The sequence below is a fragment of the Bufo bufo genome, chromosome 7 (genome assembly GCF_905171765.1).
Source record: "Bufo bufo chromosome 7, aBufBuf1.1, whole genome shotgun sequence".
NCBI lineage: Eukaryota > Metazoa > Chordata > Amphibia > Anura > Bufonidae > Bufo > Bufo bufo.
In genome coordinates this window covers 47,323,272-47,343,184 of record NC_053395.1, presented here as the reverse complement: position 1 = coordinate 47,343,184, position 19,913 = coordinate 47,323,272, and the positions used below count along the sequence as shown (strand labels likewise).

Below are 19,913 nucleotides of genomic sequence, written 5' to 3'. Positions count from 1 at the left end.
GCTGTTATATAATGCTGGCTGTCATGAATTACTCAGTGACCTGACAATATTGCATTATCAATGCTCTGCTACACAAACTACGCAACGCGCCCAGCACCGCCTCGTGTGCTCCCCCGGAGAGGAAATACATTTGCATCTTCCACTTGCTAATTATATCTTTTCCTGCATTCTGCCCTCATTTGAATGCGCTCGGTAGCCCCTTCTAAATTATTTATCACTAATTAATGATGAAAAGTGATGATATGTCTGGAATTCGGCAGATCGAGAGAAAAAAAGAAGAAGGCGACCATTTACCGAGAGCAAAATGTTTATGTTCGGACTGGATTTAAAGGGGGTTATCTAAATTATAAAACATGCCCCCCCAATGCCCGGGCCCCTCATATAGATTATATATACACCGCTGCCCGGCACCTGTATCACTCCTGATCCCCGCACGACCGCCACTGCATCTCACGGCGGGAGCAGCCAATAGCAGGCCGCAACGGGGACGAGCAGGCCGCAACGGGGACGAGCCTCCCTAGCGTCACCCGCGATGCTAGGGAGGCTCGTCCCCATCGCGGCCTGCTATTGGCTGCTCCCCTCGTCGCCAGAGGTTTTTATCCACTCGACAGGAAGATGCAGCGACGGCCCTGCGGGGATCAGGAGCAACGCTGGTACTGGGGTAAGTATGATCTATATGAGGGGCCTGGGCATTAGGGGGCATGTTTTATAGTTTGGATAACCCCTTTTATTCTAAAACAGTGAACACAACCAACCAATTATATACCTCACCCCATCAAGAAATAAATGCTTGTCCACTTGTATGTAAATAAAGCTTATCCGCAGTAAGATCCTTGCTTGCTGTCAGTGACTGGAAACATTTTTGTTTGTATTCATTGTCTGAAATGCTATTCACACATCGATAGGGCTCCTTACAAGAGAGAGACTAGGGTTAGTTTCACACTCCGGTAGTGGAACAGCCTGCCGGAGGTCATCATAGCCCGCGCTGCCGGATACTGCCTTTCCCCGCCACAGCCCATTACCTATACTAGAACCCGGTGGGGATCCAGCCTGATTGCAGCATTAATGCCGGGATTCAGCCGGACAAAAAAATGCTGCTTGCAGTGGTTTTTGCCAGGCTGAATCTTGGCACTATTGCCGAAAACAGGCCAGATCCCTGCCAGGTCCCATTATAGACAATGGGGCTTAGCGGTGCTCCGGAAGTTTCCCGCTATGCCTGATGCGATGAACTCAGGCAGGATGTTCCCCTGCCGGAACTGCCTGGCGAAACATTTTAGCGCTAGTGTGAAATTAGCCTAAGGCCTTATTAACACGTCCATGATGAAATCCGTGATAAGATGCTCAGTGATTCGTCCGTGAAGAATCCGTGTTTGGTCCGTGTGTCCGTTTTTTGCTCTCCGCATGTCATCCATGTTCCACTGACACTGCACAGCTAAAAATACATTTTCAGAGCATCTTCTATAAATGGTCCGTGCAACACGGACGCAACACGGATGGTGCCCATGTTTTTCACTGATCCATAGACTCTAATGGGCGTGATGGATCCGTAAACGGACAATCGAACAAAAAATAGAGCATGTTTCCATGATAAAACCACAAACCCACGGACTGTGCTAAAACGTGGAAGTGCACATATCCGTGAATCCCCGACGTGTGAATAAGGCTACATGCACACGACAGTATGTGTTTTGCGGTCCGCAAATTGCGGATCCGCAAAAAAAAACGGATGACATCCGTAGGCATAAAACGGACAAGAATAGGACACGTTCTATTTTTTTTTTGCGGGGCTACGGAACGGACATACTGATGCGGACATCACACGGTGTGCTGTCCTTATTTTTTGCGGGCCCATTGAAATGAATGGGTCCGCATCCTATCCGCAAAAAAAACCCGGAACGGACACGGAAACAAACAACGTTCATGTGCATGTAGCCTAAGGCTTAGGCTTATTTCACATGAGTGATATGGATTGAGTCAGGAACTGTTCAGGGAAAGACTTTTGCGCGCAGTTTCGTCTGTGATTGCATTCAGTGTTTCAGTTTTTTCATCAGTTTTTGATGCGTGAAGAAAACTGAAGATTAACAATCTACATCTCCCAGCGACCATCAGTGAAATACGCATCACATCCGGATGCCTTCCCTTTTTTTCACATAAGCCCCATTAATTTCTATGGAGCCAGGGGCTGCCTGAAAAACGCACAATATAGAACAGGCTGAGATTTTTCCTGAACGCAAAGAAAGACTTCTTGAGATGCCAGGAAGGCAGGAGTTAAATCAGTAAGCAGAGTCCAGAAGACATAGGGGCGGCTGCACGGCCCGCTGTACTTGACAATGACTGACTGCGTAGTTTGCAGCAATGCTGAGTCCTGCAGTGGTAATGTCACAGCTAATTACTGTTACCGGGGGCATTAGTGTCAGCGTGACCAAACCATGGGAATCGGAGAAAATGTTTACACGGTATGCATGCAAACAAGGCACGTTCCTTACCGCAGTCACCAGTGTAGGTGAGGGACATGGAGGGCATGACATTCAAACATGACCGAGGTCGCAGGATGACGTCTGGTAAAACCCACAAGAAGGTGCCTTTGCCAGTTAGGCCTCTTTCACACGCGCGTGTCCGTGATGACATCTATGACAAGATGCATCATGCATTTCCGTGAAGGATCCGTGTTTAGGATGTGTGTCCGTTTTTTGCCTTCTAGGTGTCATACATGTTTCATGGACACAGTGATGTCATGGAAGTCAGACAGACTGGAAGGCGGGCAGGGTAGATACTGGACACAGTTGAAGAGGCGGTCCTGGGCACTTGGGAGAGGTTGGTTTGGGCTCTCTGAACAGTTGTTGACGCCCTGCTTGACACATTGATCCTCATTAGCATACCAATCAAAATTCATTTTCTGGAGTTCAGAAATAAAGATAATGCTAACAAAGGTACGGTTTAATTATGTTTGGCAGCAATACATTACATTGCTATGGGTTTAAATATGTAAAATTTGATGACAGATTCCCGTTAAGCCAATTCTGGCGCATTTAGCTTAGTAAATCTCCCCCATCACATTGCAAATATTAATGCAACATAATGACTCTTGATGGTGCATCTTCAGCTGCGGCAAAAGACAAGGTACATAGTGAGCCATGCAGAGGAACAATGTGGCTTGAATAAACTAAACAATGGCAGTGGGCCCCAGGAGCTGGACCTATGGCAATCAGCTGAAGGCTAGGTTGTCTTTGCAGATTATAGATCATTTTCTCTGTGGCCAAATCTGAATCGGCAAAAAGAAAAAGGTTTACACTTGGAACTTTTTTTAAATATTAATTGCAAAAATTCTTAAACTTAAAGACTTTCTTCTGGGACTTTATACAACAGACTTATTATCCGATCACAGGATATAATTGTTATATTTTCCAGAACTGTAATAAAGCCCTTAGTAACTAGCACAAGGATTACTATATTACCCATCGATCATTATGAGGATCATTATTTCTAAAGGTCTATACTGGAGCACCTGGGGAATACAGGATAATGGAAGGAACTTGCAGGAGCTTACTATGCATAAAGGGTAACCAGGCCATGCAAAGTGATGGCAAGTAAAGCTGGTGTCATGACATTTTAAGCACATGGTATGGAGTAGACTGGATATATATTAAGTACGGTATATTAAAGGATGACTTAAGCAGAGAAGTGATTTATATAGATCAATCTTACCCGGTATCCTCTCCAGAATGACTGGATGAGTAATGCCGCCTCCTCCTCGGACAGGAGAAGAGACAGAGGAATGGGTGGTCTTGGACTGTAAAAAGATAAGTATTGCCATAAGTTTGATCGTCACACAGGTATCTAAAATAATTAGGTTGTCATCTTAGTTTGTCATCTTTGTGTGCAGGAGGCCCCTGCAGCATCATTCTACTAACCCACAGACATTTTACATGCTCCACCAGATACCACCTGGGGGGGATATTCTACACTTGGGGGAAAAACGTAACTCATCATACAGCATGAAGTAGAGGGCATAGGGCCTTACTGTACCTCTGTATGCCTCCATTTCACATGGAGGCATATGGAGGTACAGTAAGTCCCTTTGTCCTCTACTGGTGCCTTGTAACGGCTTGCACAAAAGAGAGCTGTAATATGGCCATGTTCATGAGGCCGAACCCTGAGCTATGCTGTCATGCTTCCATTCTGGAATTTCTAACATTATTTGGTAAGACTTCTGTAGAATATATAAAGCGTCCGGTCATCACCAGTGAATTATATTTTAGCCTAATTCTCAGGCCCAAATTTCAGATGGTCAAAGGAAGGCTAATGAATATATAGTATATAGCTTGGACTCTTATAGGCAATCAGAAGCCAGATTGTAAAATCTACCGTCTGGGATACTAGGGATAATAAGTTGTGTAGCGGGGTAGAGAATTGGTGGGAAATGTGCTGGAGAAGTGGGGCAGTAAAGATGTTTGTGTGTCAAATTCTGCAGAGACAAGTCGTGGTCAGGAGAAGTCATCATGGTGGCCATGGTCAGAAGGAGAAGAAAAGGAAAAAGTAAACGACATCACTTGTAGGTCACAGACTCCTATAGACACAGACAATCTCCTATATGGTCTGCAGAGAGCTGTGTCGCACCGATATCTACCGAATAAAATAAAAAAATTTTTTTTTTTAAATTAAGATCTGCTGAACAGTTCCAAAAGCTGAATTTTTCTGGTGCCAATGGAGGAAGGCTTTTGGGTCAAAAGCAGGAACTTTTTTTTCTAAATAAAGGATGCTTTAATAGTATAGTGTGACCATCTAAAATCTATAAACTGTTGGATATACATTTCTACATATTCTACTGACCAAATATAAAAAATGGGACTTGTAATTGGTCAGAAATGGTTAACAACACCAAGACGTATTTACCAGTACACCCCTCGTGTCTCAGAACTTCTGCCAATTCCATTCCTGTCTGCTACCAACCGTAGACTGCTGCAGGTCACTTAAAAATAGAATGGTAAGTGCGGCCATTCGACCAGTATACAGGCAATGAGGGGAGGATGAAATCTGTCATTCGTGACACGAGGCAGCTGTTCCAGGCCGACAGGAATTGGATCTGTCACTGAATCATGGAAACTGCAAGTGTTATCATATCCGAGGAACTTACATACCTAACAGGTTGAAGAAATTAATCAAATTGTCAAATCTTACTTATACTGTGCATTAAGATTAGCACTTGACTGTCATATTCTGCTTCTTAAGGCTACTTGCGTGTAACTTTTACAGTACTGAGATCCGGCAGAGGATCCCAATACCGGAGGAAAACGCTTCCGTTTTGTCCCTATTCATCGTCAATGGGGACAAAACTGAACAGAAGGGAGAGCGCCAGAATGCTTTCCATTCAGTTGCGTTCCCATACCGTAGAGCAAATTTCTTTCTGTCATGGGATGTGGAGAAAAACGGATCCGGCATGACACACAATACAAGTCATTGGTGCTGCATCCCGTGTTCTCGGACACAATAGAAAATGATCTGTCATTGCTATTTTATAGATAATACAACCGGATTTGTTCATAACGGATGCAGACGGTTGTATTATCAGAAACGGAAGCGTTTTTGCTGATCCCTGCCGGATCAGTCAAAAACGCAAGTGTGAAAGAAGCCTTAGGCCCCTTTCACATGGGCGAGTATTCCGCGCGGATGCGATGCGTAAGTTGAACGCATTGCACCCGCACTGAATACCGACCCATTTATTTCTATGGGGCTGTTCACATGAGCGGTGATTTTCACGCATCACTTGTGCGTTGCGTGAAAATCGCAGCATGCTCTATATTCTGCGTTTTTCACGCAACGCAGGCCCCATAGAAGTTAATGGGGTTGCGTGAAAATCGCAAGCATCCGCAAGCAAGTGCGGATGCGGTGCGATTTTCACGCACGGTTGCTAGGAGACGATAGGGATGGAGACCCGATCATTATTATTATAACATGGTTATAAGGGAAAATAATAGCATTCTGAATACAGAATGCATAGTAAAATAGCACTGGAGGGGTTAAAAAATGTTTTAAATAAAACAATAAAATAAAAATTTAACTCACCTTAGTCCACTTGATCGCGTAGCCCGCCATCTCCTTCTGTCTCCTTTACTGAACAGGACCTGTGGTGAGCATTAATTACAGGTAAAGGACCTTTGGTGACGTCACTCCGGTCATCACATGGTCCATCACATGATCTTTTACCATGGTGATGGATCATGTGATGACCGGAGTGACGTCACCACAGGTACTTGACCTGTAATAAATGCTCACCACAGGTCCTGTTCAGTAAAGGAGACAGAAGGAGATGCCGGGCTACGCGATCAAGTGGACTAAGGTGAGTTAATTTTTTATTTTTTTTAACCCCTCCAGTGCTATTGTACTATGCATTCTGTATTCAGAATGCTATTATTTCCCCTTATAACCATGTTATAAGGGAAAATAATACAATCTACACAACCTTGAACCCAAACCTGAACTTTTGTGAAGAAGTTCGGGTCTGGGTACCACATTCAGTTTTTTATCACGCGCATGCAAAACACATTGCACCCGCGCAATAAAAACTGAACAAAGGAACGCAGTCAAGACTGACTGCAATTGCGTACCTACTCGCGCGGGTTTGCCGCAATGCACCGGGACGCATCCGGACCTAATCCGGACACGCTCATGTGAAAGAGGCCTAAGTAGAAGCTCCAGCATTGGAGACAGTATAGATTCTAGGAAGTTAGTTGAATGGCAGATAATAATCAGTATTGCTGAAATGACCGATACGATATACTAGAGCGCTCCGATAATATCATGCAAGACTGCAGCAAATTTCGATATCCAGGGATCACCTTGCAGATCTAGCAGCAGGCACATGTTTTGCTATGACTAGTTACAGTCTAGCCCAGTAGATCTCCAGTTCTTGCAAAGCTACAATTCCTACCATGCCCTGACTCCAGGCTGATATGCTGATAGTTGAGGTTTTGGATATCCACAGGTTTTAGAGTCTTTGTACAATTTGGTATATTACACTGGAGTACTTCCTGATGCTACGGACAGGGTTGTGGCCCCACTGTGCCAACCAACTGGTTTGACTTAGGGTGAGTCCTGAGGTTGTTATCCTGGCTGTCCCCTGGTTTTCATGCGTTATAGGTATTTGGCCTTCATTGCAGTGGAGCAACAACAAGGCCACTACCTCTTGGAATAGTCCTGGCATGGTTGGCGACTGACCCATGGGGGTGAGAGACACCGGTAACATGGCACCAAGGGATCAAGCAATACACAAAGTCAGGAAACAGGCACTGATCAAGACTGGCAGAGTTCATGCAAATCCATGGAACAATCCAAAGATTCCTCTTCTCCATTTTCACTGTAGAAGATAACATCTCAAATGTATCTGTTCAAGCAGAGTCTTCCTTCATCTTGACTTATACAAATACATATTTTCTTCTGGGAAAGGACAGAAGGAAGGAAGTAGCTAGCTTCTCCTCCTGCTTGGTTTGAATAGGAAACAATACGTTTGGCAACAGAAATACATAAATGCATGACAATAAGACACAGGATTTTTTTTTAGCAATTTATGCACACTCAACAATTTCATCAAAATGTAGCCTGCATGTGCTTAAAGAAATTTGGTCCCCAAGAACAGATCTCTAGTAACTAACTATTTAGCCATACATATTCCTCTTTCATGGATGCTCTTATAGCTATGGTCCTAGAAATCAGTCTCAAGAGAAAAAGATATATTATAAAGAATAGGCATATACAATCCTCTTTTCAATTCATGTACTGGAATGTGGATTCTCTACACCACAATCCAATTGGCACTGGATAGACTAGGGTGCAAAGTCTAAGGTCTCACCTGGTCTTCACCATTAACCTCCACAAAGAAGAAGACTTTGCAGCAGGGTGATTCCCAGGTCAGAGTCCACAGAAAATACATGGATTGGCAAAAGGAACATTGATGGAACAGTGACGTGATCAGAAACGGAGCCATGGGTCAACAAACCAGAGGACAAGATGGCAGCATAGGAAGGAATGGAGCCGAGGGTCAGAGCCAGGAGCAGAACAACAGGTAGCTGATACACAATCCAAGAACGTAATCAGGAACAAGGCCAATGTCAGAATCAGTGTCAAATTCTGAAATTATGATTCCAGTTTAAATAGGCTGTCAGGCCTGTTGACACTGAGCAACTCGAACAAAGGGGCCACGGCCCCAACCAGCAGGGCGGGAGCAGGAGCAGAGGTAGATACTGGTTACCTAGCAACAGCACAAGGCCGTCATAAGGCAAGGTGAGTAACATTAATCATAGAGAACCCCTTTAATTGTACGAGACTAACACATCAAGTCATCCACAACTTGAAAGCCCTCTACCAGGTTACAGTGTACATACCTGACTGCATTGCTCAATATACTGTCATTTCAATCATGTTTATTAAAAAGGTGCATGACTAATTTAATGGAAAAGTCCATGAAAGGTGATCGCAATGTGCATCCATCCAGTCAATGTCCTGAATACACTTTCACTCCAAAAAAAAGCTGAGTTGAATCCTATCACAAAGCATCTTCTGTCACAGGAGATGAAACATTTTAATTTCCATTATCATTCTGGATATTCTTGTCGCTATTAAGTATCTGCCAATACGCATTGTAGCTGGAGATAATGAGGGTCATTTCTATCTGACTGGAAGGTATTGTCCTTTCTACAACTGCCTCCTTTGTGTGCACTCAATCATAACTAGGGTGAAGGGTCAGAAGCTAGCATCTCCAAGTCGTTGCAGAGTCACGCTTGGATTTGCTTCCCTTACAATAATTGAAAATAATTGAAAAACCAGGTGGTCACGTACAGATACGATTCATGTATGCAGAAAACATATAGAATCATATGCATCTACAATGTATTGAGGCATGAGCCTATGAGAAAACGGAGCTATGACGCTCCTGTACGTTAAAAAGGCTTTGTGCTCCTGCATTCTATTGTTGCAGCATGGTTTCTACATAATAACAGCTCCTGTTACCTCCGCGACACATCAGACATAACATTAAAACCACTAATATTCTGTAGATTCGCTCGTCCCAGTAAAACAGCTGTGTCCAGTTGAGGCATGGACTCCAATGGACCATGAAGGTGTCCTGATGTATCTGGCACCGAGACATTAGCAGCAGGTCGTTTAGACAGGGGAGTAGCTATAGGGGTGTAGATGTAGCAGTCGCTACCAGACCCAGGAGCCTGAGGGGCCCAAAGACCCTTGGGCCACATAAGTAGAGACAGTTATTATAGAAAGTGCATGTTGGTCAAGTTACACCTCTGGCTGGAGGGAAGGGGTTAGGTCAAGAATTGGGCATGGGGGGGGGGGGGTGCCATTTCAATTGTGCTTCCCTGCCCCTGGCCACAAAGCACTGAGGGAAGGGGACCCAAGTTGAACTTTTGCACAAGGGCCCATGAGCTTTTAGCTACGCCCCTCAGTTGAGAGATGAGGTCTCCATGGATCAGACTTTTTTTCCCACCACATCCCACAGTTGCTCAACCTAGGAATACCTTGATCTTGTCAGGTCCCTCAAACCATTCCTGAACAATTTTTGTAGTGTGACAAAGAGAACACTGCCATTAGGGAATACATGAAAAGGTGTAGTTGGTCTTCTACATCAATGTTTAGGTTGATGGTACATGTCAAAATAAGTATCCACATGAAGGATCCCAGTGGGTTGGCTTTTGTCCATAGGGCATCCTGGTGCCATCTCTTCACCAGGTAAGCGCACACATGTTGTAAGAGAAAATGTAGAGCATCAAACCAGGCCACCTTCTTCCATCACTCCATGTTCCAGTTCCAATGACCATGTGCCCATTGCAGGCGCTTTTGGATGTGGACAGGTCTCAACATAGCCACTTGACGGGTCTGCGGCTACATGGCGCCATATGTAGCAAGCTGCAATTCACTTTCTTTTTGGCACCTTTTTTATCATAGTCAGCTTTGGCAGCTCTTCTGTCCCACCAGGGCTAGCCTTCATTCCGAAATTACATCAATGGGTCTTGGAAGTCCACCAATTATCCACACACATCCTCTTCAAAAAGAAGTTCTGTAGAAGCTGAGGTATGTATTATAATGTATGATGCACCCCTGCTACAAATGATTAATGGCCTTAGAAGACAACTCTCCGTCCTGTCACTTTTTCCTATCTATGGAACTCCTCTGTGACTCTTATAATATACAGTAAGGGGTGCCATTATCCCCCATATTACATAACATACTGTAGTGCTATTTACTTGTGTCACGGGGTTCCGAAGGTGCACTCGGTCCCCCATCGCCCGCAGAACTGTTGCTTAGCTTTTGGAATGAGGTTCTGTGTTTGACCTCATTCCCAGGGCGGCTTTACTAGCTGGGTGGCTCCTTGCTCCTAAGTCTGCCTTGAGCGCCGAGCTGATCACTCGGTGCTCGACTGGTTGGTCTGTCGGTCATGTGACGCTGGCCACGTCACATGACCCTCACTCCCCACTATAAATACAGGCAGCCTGCTGGCTACAGGTTGCCTGTTAATTTCTAGGTTCCTGGTATTTGTTGGACTGCTGAATACTTACCTGATCCTGTTCCTTGACCATCCTTTTGCCTGATCCTCCTGTACTGCGCATCCGTCCTGGTATTGTGACCTCGGCTCCCACCTGACTACTCTCTTAGGACTCCTCTTGTACTTCTCTGCTCTCCTGGTATTTATGACCCCGGCTTCTCCTGACAATTCTCTGCTTGCTCCATTTGTACTTTGCAGCTTTCCTGGTATTGACTCGGTCCGTTCACGTCCTGTTGTTTGTCTGTCTGTCATCCCTGCACTTACTCCAAGTTAGGGATTGCCGTCCAGTTGTCCCCTGTCATTAGGACTCGCGAGGCAAGTAGGCAGGGCCAGGGGTAAGGGTGGAGCGCAGTGGTCACTTCCCTCCCCCCTGTGTGTGTGTGTACGCGACCGTTACAACTTGTTTGTATTGTGTCTGTGCCGTGCCGCTGCCAAGATGGAGCATGTCCTTCCAAAGCAAAAAGTATTAAGACAAGCGCAAAGTAATTTAATGTGCTATCATAATGTATTTACTGGCAGGAGACTACCTGCTAAATTCTGGTTCCAGTTGGCTGAGTGATAGTCTAATGATAATTAGGAAATGCAGGGTTTGACTGAGTCCGCTCACACACATCCACTGCAAAGTGTTTAATGGTTGCAGGGAGAGTACTTTGCTTGCACAGTAAAACCGCTGAGCATATATGTTCATTATAAAGATGATATTTCTGTTCCAACGGCTTCTTCTAATGGTTTTCTCCCAATCACAAGGGGATACGTATATTCATAAGAGAAGAAATAGGTTGAAGGTTTGCAGCACTCCCAGTTTATTTTTCTCTATGCGGCTTGGAACATATATACTGTATATACTGCAACTAAAAATAATAAGAAAGAACTGTGCTAAAACGGAACTAGTGGATTATCATCAATATGTCCAGATGACTACCAGCCACAGCTCACCCTGTCTACCGTCCATAGGTATAGTGCAAAAAGAACACATAACAATGAGAATTACCATCTTCTAAAGTTATGGCATATTCTTTATGATCAGTGGGGGTCTGACCTTGGTGACCCCACCGATACTGAGAACCAAGGGGCCACAGTAGTGACTCCGGAACACTGCTTTTCCCTGCGCAGCAGAGCTCCTGGCCATCCGGCTCGTTCACTAGAATGGGGCCATGCTGGAGTTGGTATGCGCAGCGCAGCAGCCCATTCATTCTCAGAATCAGTCCCTGAGGTTGACCCCCACAGATCATAAACTAGCGATTTGCCATCACTTTATACCCCTTTAAGATTCATCCAGAATGATCCTCTGTGGCAATGTACTTTACCAAGTTAAAGGGGATGTCTAACACTGACACACTTTTTAAATATCACTCCGACCTCTGCAGACCTGTGAAGGGAAGCATACTTACCTTCTCTCCACCACTCGGTGCCAGGTCTGTGGGTCCCTGGCTCTCTTCTGTCATCTTCCAGTCCTCAAATGTAAAGTTACGGCATGTAAAAGGGTCACGTGTGCCACTGCAGCCAATGACTGTCCTCAGCATTGACATGTCTACAAAGCGGCACATCACTGCTGAGGCCAGTCGTTGGCTGCAGTAGCACAAGTAACCCAGTCCATCTAGAAGTTCACATGTAGGGACCAGAAAACTGCAGAGGAGTGTCAGGAAACCACGGAGCCGGAACCAAGCAGCGGAGAGCGGTTAGAGCAGTTACGTGTCCACGTTAAAAGGGACCGGGATGTACAAAGGACGGTGGGGGACCTGAGAAGTATGGAGACGAGGGATCGGTAAGGCAACTATGAACTGTTTTATTATTTTACACCCTTCCGAGTATTTTGGCCAGACAACCCCTTAAACATCAGAATAATATTATATCTGGTACTTACTGATCTTTTAACCATTCTTGAACAAATGGAATCTCGAAGAAGTCTCTGCACTGCTGATCTTTCCTTATAGGATTCTGACTGAAAGATAAAAGTACAGTACAAATACAAACCAGCCCAACCTACTGGAAAAAACCATTGGAGACATTTACACTGGTCAGGGCGGACTGAAAGATTGAGGAATTGGCCGCCGGGGGCACATATCCAGGCTGCACCATACATCTTTCTAGGGGCCGGCTCTCTCTGTTTTTCTTCCATAGAACTTGGAATCCCATTTTCCATAAAAGCGTTAACATTTTTAAACAAAGTAAAAATAATTCAGGAACCTGTATTAGTAGGCGGTCAAGGGACCATGAGACTTATTTCTCTCGACCCCAGACAATCAGGGGTCTATGGTATTTCACTACAGCTACAATGACAGTAATGCTATGAAATCCGGTAGGCTGTCCCAGCCTGCTGGAGTTCACTGTATCCATCATAGCCGGATAATGGGGGAACTGCTGGATCCCCATTGACTACAACAGGATCCGACGGAGATCTGGACGCTTTCCAGCAGAAGTGCCAGTTTTCGGCCAGACAAAAAGTTGTGCGTGCACTAGTCTAAACAGAACAGCCAAAAGCGAACTACTTACTTATATAACCACTGAGTGAGGAAGTCACAGGCAATAAATTTTGTCCTTTTTCTCTAGAAAAACAAAAAAAACACATTTTATTTCACTGTATATTAAAGAGGTTGTCCAGGATGTTACAAGTGATGGCATGCAGTGATGGCCAGTTCGCATTTTTCGTCCGCGAACACATGTGGGCTGCCATCTTTTCTCACAAGTCCGGCGATGCACAGGTAAGCCCTTACCTGTGCCTGTGCCGCGAGCCGGTGTGAAACAAATGCGGTCAGCGGGAGCAGGCAGTTCCGAAAACAGCCCGATGAAGGCCCCCGGCGGCTGTTCTCGGAACTGCCTGCTCCCGGTGACCGCACTTGTTTTCAGACTGGCTCGCGCACAGGTAAGGGCTTACCTGTGCATCGCCGGACTTGTGAGAAAAGATGGCAGCCCGCATGTGTTCGCGGACGAACAATGCAAACTGGCCATTATACAAAGATTCTGCTAGAAAGCTGCGCTATTTTGTCCAGGAAAATGCAGGGGTCTCTGACGCAAACCTGATGGACCCAATGATAGTCAATCGTTCCATCATGGGGCAGATCCAGCACCGCATTTTTTTTTTCTTGTTTTTCTGTTCCTAGTATGGAGGAAACAGAAAAATGTAAAAAAAAAAATGCAGATGTAAATGTAGCCTTAGATTTAAAGGGGTTTTCCAAGACACTATAACTGATGACCTATCCTCAGGATGAGCATCAGTATCAGATTGGTGGGAGTTCGACACCCAGGACTCCACTGATCAGCTGTTTGAGAAGGCACCAGGGCTTGCAGTAGCAACGTGGCCTTCTCACAGCTTGGCCTAGGCCAGTGACGACACGTTCATCGGTCACATGACCTAGAAGCAGCTCAGCCCCATAGAAGTGAATAGGGCTGAGCGCAATACCCAGCACAGCCGCCATGCAATGTACAGCACTGTGCTTGGTAAGCTGCCATAAGGAGCCCCAGTACCTTCTCAAACAGCTGATCGGTGGGGGTCCCGGGTGTCGCCCCCCCACCGATCAGATACTGATGACCTATACAGATGATAGTTATTAAATCTTGGAAAAACATTTTAAAAACTATGTACATCTTTGGAGGCAATTTTTATTCATTATTGCATTGTACTCATTTTGAGCTAAAAATCTTTTTTACAGTTGGTCTTTATTAAAAATGTTGAACCCCTGTCTTTGTGCAGCCTTGAGTTTCTCTAGTAGCAGGATCTGAATTTTCACTGTGTTCCATCAGGCAGCTCAGCTAACGGACACCTCTCTGATCTTATAAACACTTATTGAAGCTCAATTCTTAACTTACTGATAAGAATGTGGCTTAAATAAGTGTTTACCACTATGTAATGTGTTGACCTCTTAGTAATTTAGAGATAAGGGGGCACAAAGTGAAAGTAAAAAGTACATTCACATAGATATAAAAAGAAATTAACCTTTTGTCACAGAACGGATCAATATTTTTAATAAAGACCAATTGAAAAAAAAGATTTAGCCCAAAATGAGTAAAAGGCTATCATTAAAAAAAATTGCCCCCGAAGGTGTACATAGCCTTTAAAGGGTCACTGAGTTTTCAAAAAAGTTTTGATATGTAATAGAGACAAATGTTTTAATTGGTGGGGGGGTCTGAATGCTGAGACCCCCACTGATCGCTAGCACGAGGAGAGAGAAGCGCTCATATATCGCTCTCTCTCTTTTCAGCGAGGAGACAGAGTGAGATATGCGAGCGCTTCTCTCATCTCGTCCTAGGGATCGGTGGGGGTCTCAGCACCTCCGATTAAAATGTTTAATATATCTCTATGACGTATCAAAAGCTTGTTGAAAACTCAGTGACCCTATAAACATCTCCATTATACATGTATGTGACTGGATAGCGACAGTAGTAAGCAACATGGGATGTGTGCAGAAACAATAGAAGGGGGGTATATGGAGGGTCATCAGTTCACAGCCAAACGCTACAAACAGCTGAACAGGGTGGCGGGATGTTGTTAGGAAAAATCTGACACATAATTTGACCTACATTCAGGAACCTCTGGCACCAACTGTGTCCAATTTTATCAAAACGAGAAACACAGGAAGCTTCACAATGTGAATTGTTTGCAGTGATATATTTTTTTTAAAGTAACACGTGAATAAAGTACCCCTGACCTGAACTTTCCGAATCCAAAAAACCCTTCTTACTGCCCAATATATAGTTTTACTGCATAGATAAGGGGAAGAGAATTTAGAGGGACTTCTCCTCAAGCTTAAATGGGCTGTCCAGAATTTTTATTTTTTTAGCCCCCCCCCCCCCCCCTCTCCTCCTCCTCCCCAAAAAACACCCAGTGGTATCTTTGAAGAAATCTATACTTTCCTGCTCCCTGCCGCTCGGTTCTGGCTCCTGTGCTGTCTTCTCTGAACTTCCGGTCCCCATCTGTCAACTTCCTTCACGGATGGGGTCACATGTGTCACTGCAAGGGTCATTCCTTTCTGCTATTGAGATCCGTTATAGGATCTCAAAACCAGAGGAAAAAACTTCAATTTTGTCCCCATTTATCGTTAATAGGGACAAAACTGAACGGAACAGAGTGCCCCAGAATGCATTCCGTTACACTGCGTTCCCATGATGCACAAAAAGCAGCGTTTTTGAGTGCACCATGGGATACTGATCAAGACGGATCTGTCATGAAACACAATGTAAGTCAGTGGTCAACCAATGTCAATGTGCCCCAGAATTTATAAGGATCCTTCCCATAGTGCTCTGGACCTCAGCCATAGGGTCCTTTTGGTTCCTGGCTGTACTGGCAATGGCGAATTACAATTGGGGCATTTTGGGTGGCCGCCCCGGGCCGGATGATCCTGGGGTCCAACGGCCACTCAAAAAGTTCATCAATATTCCTGGGAATATTCCCCGGATTTTTTTCCCAGTGCCCTGCATTTGAACAGATTCTTGGACCCTTTTGTCATAACACAGAGACGATAAGATATCCTAATATACTGAACAGCCTTCCTGTGTCTGAGGCAGAAACATCTGCAGTGTTCACAAAAACTTTTTATTTTTTTTTTTATTTTTTTTTAATTTTCTTTTTACTCATAGGGTCCAAGCTTGAGGAACAGCCTCGAGCCTTTGGGACACTTAATCCGCCCCCGTGTACTGGTGTTCATTTTTAGATCTGTTTCTGCTTTTGACTTATTAATGGAGGAGAATAGACAATCCTTAGGACGCCTCTGTCCTGTCTAGCTCTATGACATATTCATTAGTGACCTAGTGGGTTGACTTCTCCATTATGCCAACACTTCTGCTCAGGTGCCTGACATTTCTCCTACTTCGATCTGAGCCACCATAGCTTCACACAGTTTCAATGTACCAGATAATCTAAAAAAACATAAAAACACAGATGTCCAGGATTTTGATACAGATGGTTTATCTTCAGGATATAATATCAGATCAGTCGGGGTCCTAAACTCTGCTACGGCGTAGCTGACTTCCGGTGTCCAAACTACACAGGTCTGTCCATTGTGTAGTTACTGCAGAGTTGCTCCCGTTCACTTCACTGGAGGCAGAGCTGCAGTTACTGGCTCCATCCGCTATACAATGGATCGTGAAGGGCAGTGCCGGTGGCAGAGCTACACAGTAAAAGCAGATCAGTGCAGATGCGGGGTGTCGGAACCCCACTGATCTGATATTGATGATCTATATTGACAGCCTTATGGTAATGGTACCGCGCTCCTTTCAAGTACTAGCGGTGGCATTCCCCACCCATGTCTACACCAGATTTGGCTTGATAAAGGTCCGTCCTGGACTGAAACGTTGTTCGCTTGAAAGAATCTGGATTTCCCTGATCTATGCAGAGAAAAACATGTAAGCCTAGTTTCACACTAGCGCTAGCGATCTGGCAGGGCACAGCCCGCCGGATCGCTGTGCGTTATGGCATTGCCAGAAGCTTGTAAGGCTCTGTCTGGCCCAATTAACTATAATGGGGACCAGTGGAGATCCAGCCGCATTCTGGCAAATATACCAAGAATCGACTGGAAGAAAACCATTGCGCGCAGCAGTTTTCTTCCGGTCGATTCTCTGCATATTTGCTAGAATGTGGCTGGATCATGCCGGTCCCTATAATAGTCAATCGGGCCAGATGGAGCCTCAAAAGCTTCTGGCAGTGCTGGAATGCTAATCGATCCGGTAAGGCTGTTCCCTGCCGGATCGCTAGCGCTAGTGTGAAACTAGTCTAACATTGCTGCACCATCAATATGGAAATCCTGGAAAACCCCTTTAAGTAGAAAGATAATTCTAGGTAGAAACCGATTTTATTTTGCACGGCTCACATCCCGGCCCACCTTGTCACACAGCGATGGTGAGGAGAAGAGTAAATTACATACAAACAATCAGAAGGGATGTGAAAAGACACCAGATGTTAACAGAGCAATGATATCATTGTTTGTTGTATACAAGATCCAGTTTGTTAACTGCTCCTACGCCTGAAGATACAAGTCCAAGAATAGCAAACATCCAACACTACATAATCTTATAAAGTATGTATAATTTGGATGGGTCGAAGTGAGGCACCTTGGGCCCACCAGAGGGAATGATCCTGGTAAGTCATCCTCTATCTATACAGAACCTGTGCAGGGCCATAGGAATCATTGCTGCTATCACTGTGCACACAGGACATATCATCTTATGACATAGGCCCTAGGGTCAAGTGATTGTCTCCAACGTCAACTCCAAAAGGGGTTGTCTTCTGCTGCACCTGGAGCCTATTATTGTGTCAGACCATGGCCCATAGGATGGGCCTATGTCACCCGTTGTTTTTTGTCTCTGCCGCCACCACACATATCCTCCCCTTTATTGACGGGCTGCCTTCTTCCCAGCCTTTAAAACATCATGCCTGCTCAGAGAAACTCTAGTAGCCACAGGAGGTGACTGAAGCCTGGCTTCTAGTGCGCAATTCAACTGTGCATGTGCAAGATGTCAAACAGCCATTCTGGCAGGCAGTGGTGTCAGTCAAGTCAAGGTAGATGTCACGGATGGTGTTGCAGAAAACAAGTAGTAACAAATAAAGATCCGACTGACTTAATCCCAAACTAAGGAATATATGGGTGAGCCCTATAATAGCCCTAGAGCTCTCCCTGACTGCTCAGCCCATGCAAAGATCTCTATGATAGAAAATTGCATGTCCACGTACCTCGACTGAGTGACACCTGAAAACCCTATAATAGTGAGGGGACATGGCCACCGGCTCCCTGCACTGAATACGGAGGGAGTCAGGGTCACCTAGGATCAAGCCAACAGGAAAACACAAATAAAGGAATAGACTTATCTGAGGAACCAGCAGTTGCAACTTCTAGCAGTGAGCACAATCCAGGAAGTAGTATAAACCGCAAAGTGAGGCAGTATGGGAGGGGATATAAAAGGGAGGCAATTACTGCTAATAGATGACAGCTGGGAGAGGGAGAAGAGATGTCAAAGTGAAACCAAAACAAAAGAACATCATGCAGGAGGTACTGAGGAACGTCTGTCAGAACTTCTCAGAGATCTGGCGGTGACAGTAGAAGGGGCTGATGCCAGGCTCATGAATATGCCGGACTCCTACGAGATCAGGAACACACAGTGGACTCCTAACGGGCTGTTCACAAAGCAGAATTTGGTGCAGAATCCACACCAAAAACCAACGACCAACAGTGCAGAATATGCCCCACATTGTTTTCAATGGGAGGCTGCGGTTTATGGATGGAACCGCTATGTCCTTTGCGCAGTCATGGCAATAAACTGTGGCCACATGATCGGCAGCGAGGCCTCCTGTTTAAAACAAGGAGAGGTGTTTCCACATTTTTTTGGTGGAATCTGTGCCAAATTCAACTGTCAAACAACTCAGAGGGAAAAGCCCCATGCAGTTAGAAGTTTACAGTTGATTAAAGAAGGTATCAGGCGGGGTTTGAAAAACGATTAGACGGAGACCAGTGATCTTCTATATGTTGTACATGGCATATACCACAGATTGAGGGTCATTTATCACAGGTCTATGCTAGCTTTCTGGCATAGAAAAGTTGCAAATTTTGTCGCAAAGTGCCTCTCCTGTTAACCTCAGTGAGTCATCTACTGACCAAGACTTTACGCTGGAGCCCAAAGTGAGTGACCTTGACCAACATAGAAAATTTAATAAGTAGAAAACATTTATCTAAATTTCTGCTGTCTAAACCTAGTTGCTGAAAAATACAGCAACTAATTAAAAATTACAGTAAAATATAATAAATAAAATAAATATGAATAAGTAAAAAAGACCATAAAAAGCCCCCTACCCCTCCTTCAAGACATTTTGCTCTGCGCATAAGGGTCGAAAACACTCCTGGTCATGTAAGGGTTAAACATTTACTGCCAAGTAACCGCCGATCGCTAGGGATCAGCAAAAGTGGGGAACTTTGTGATCAGCTAAGGTCCCATTCGCACAACCGTATTTTTGCTCCGCGTCCACACTTCTCTGCATTTCGGCTTTGCCGGAAGTTATCGCGTTGCCGTCCAGTCCCATTAACTATGATGGGGACCGGCAAAGTAACCATGTGCTGTCCGTATCCATATGTCCATTCAGCGGCCCCGCAAAAAAATAGAACATGTCAATGGTTCAGCAAAAAAACAAAACTGATGCAACGTGGATGTCATCCGAATTTTTTGCAGATCCGCATTTTGCGTTTTCTGAATGCACCTTTATTGATTAAGGATTTCCAAAATGGAGACAGATTTCCCACAATACCTATGGCACACAGAGGCCCACAGTCTCTATATTCAGTAGGTAAATCGCCTTACTAATGAGAGTCCATCATTTTACATCAAACTTCCAGGCCATAAAATGCACATATTGCTATGATTTACATTCTGGTCACATGTGTTA

The 19,913-nt window shown here is 44.8% G+C and overlaps 1 protein-coding gene across 1 annotated transcript in view; it reads right to left on the bottom strand.

Moving 5' to 3' along the window:
- Positions 1-19,913, bottom strand: part of IQCK (IQ motif containing K) — an 84,191-nt gene that overhangs the window by 31,649 nt on the left and 32,629 nt on the right. The window contains exons 5-7 of the mRNA XM_040441436.1: positions 13,043-13,095; positions 12,414-12,491; positions 3,706-3,790 (exon numbers count right to left, since the gene is read on the bottom strand). Of these exons, the coding sequence (XP_040297370.1) occupies positions 3,706-3,790; positions 12,414-12,491; positions 13,043-13,095 (216 nt within the window). The remainder of the gene's footprint in view (positions 1-3,705; positions 3,791-12,413; positions 12,492-13,042; positions 13,096-19,913) is intronic.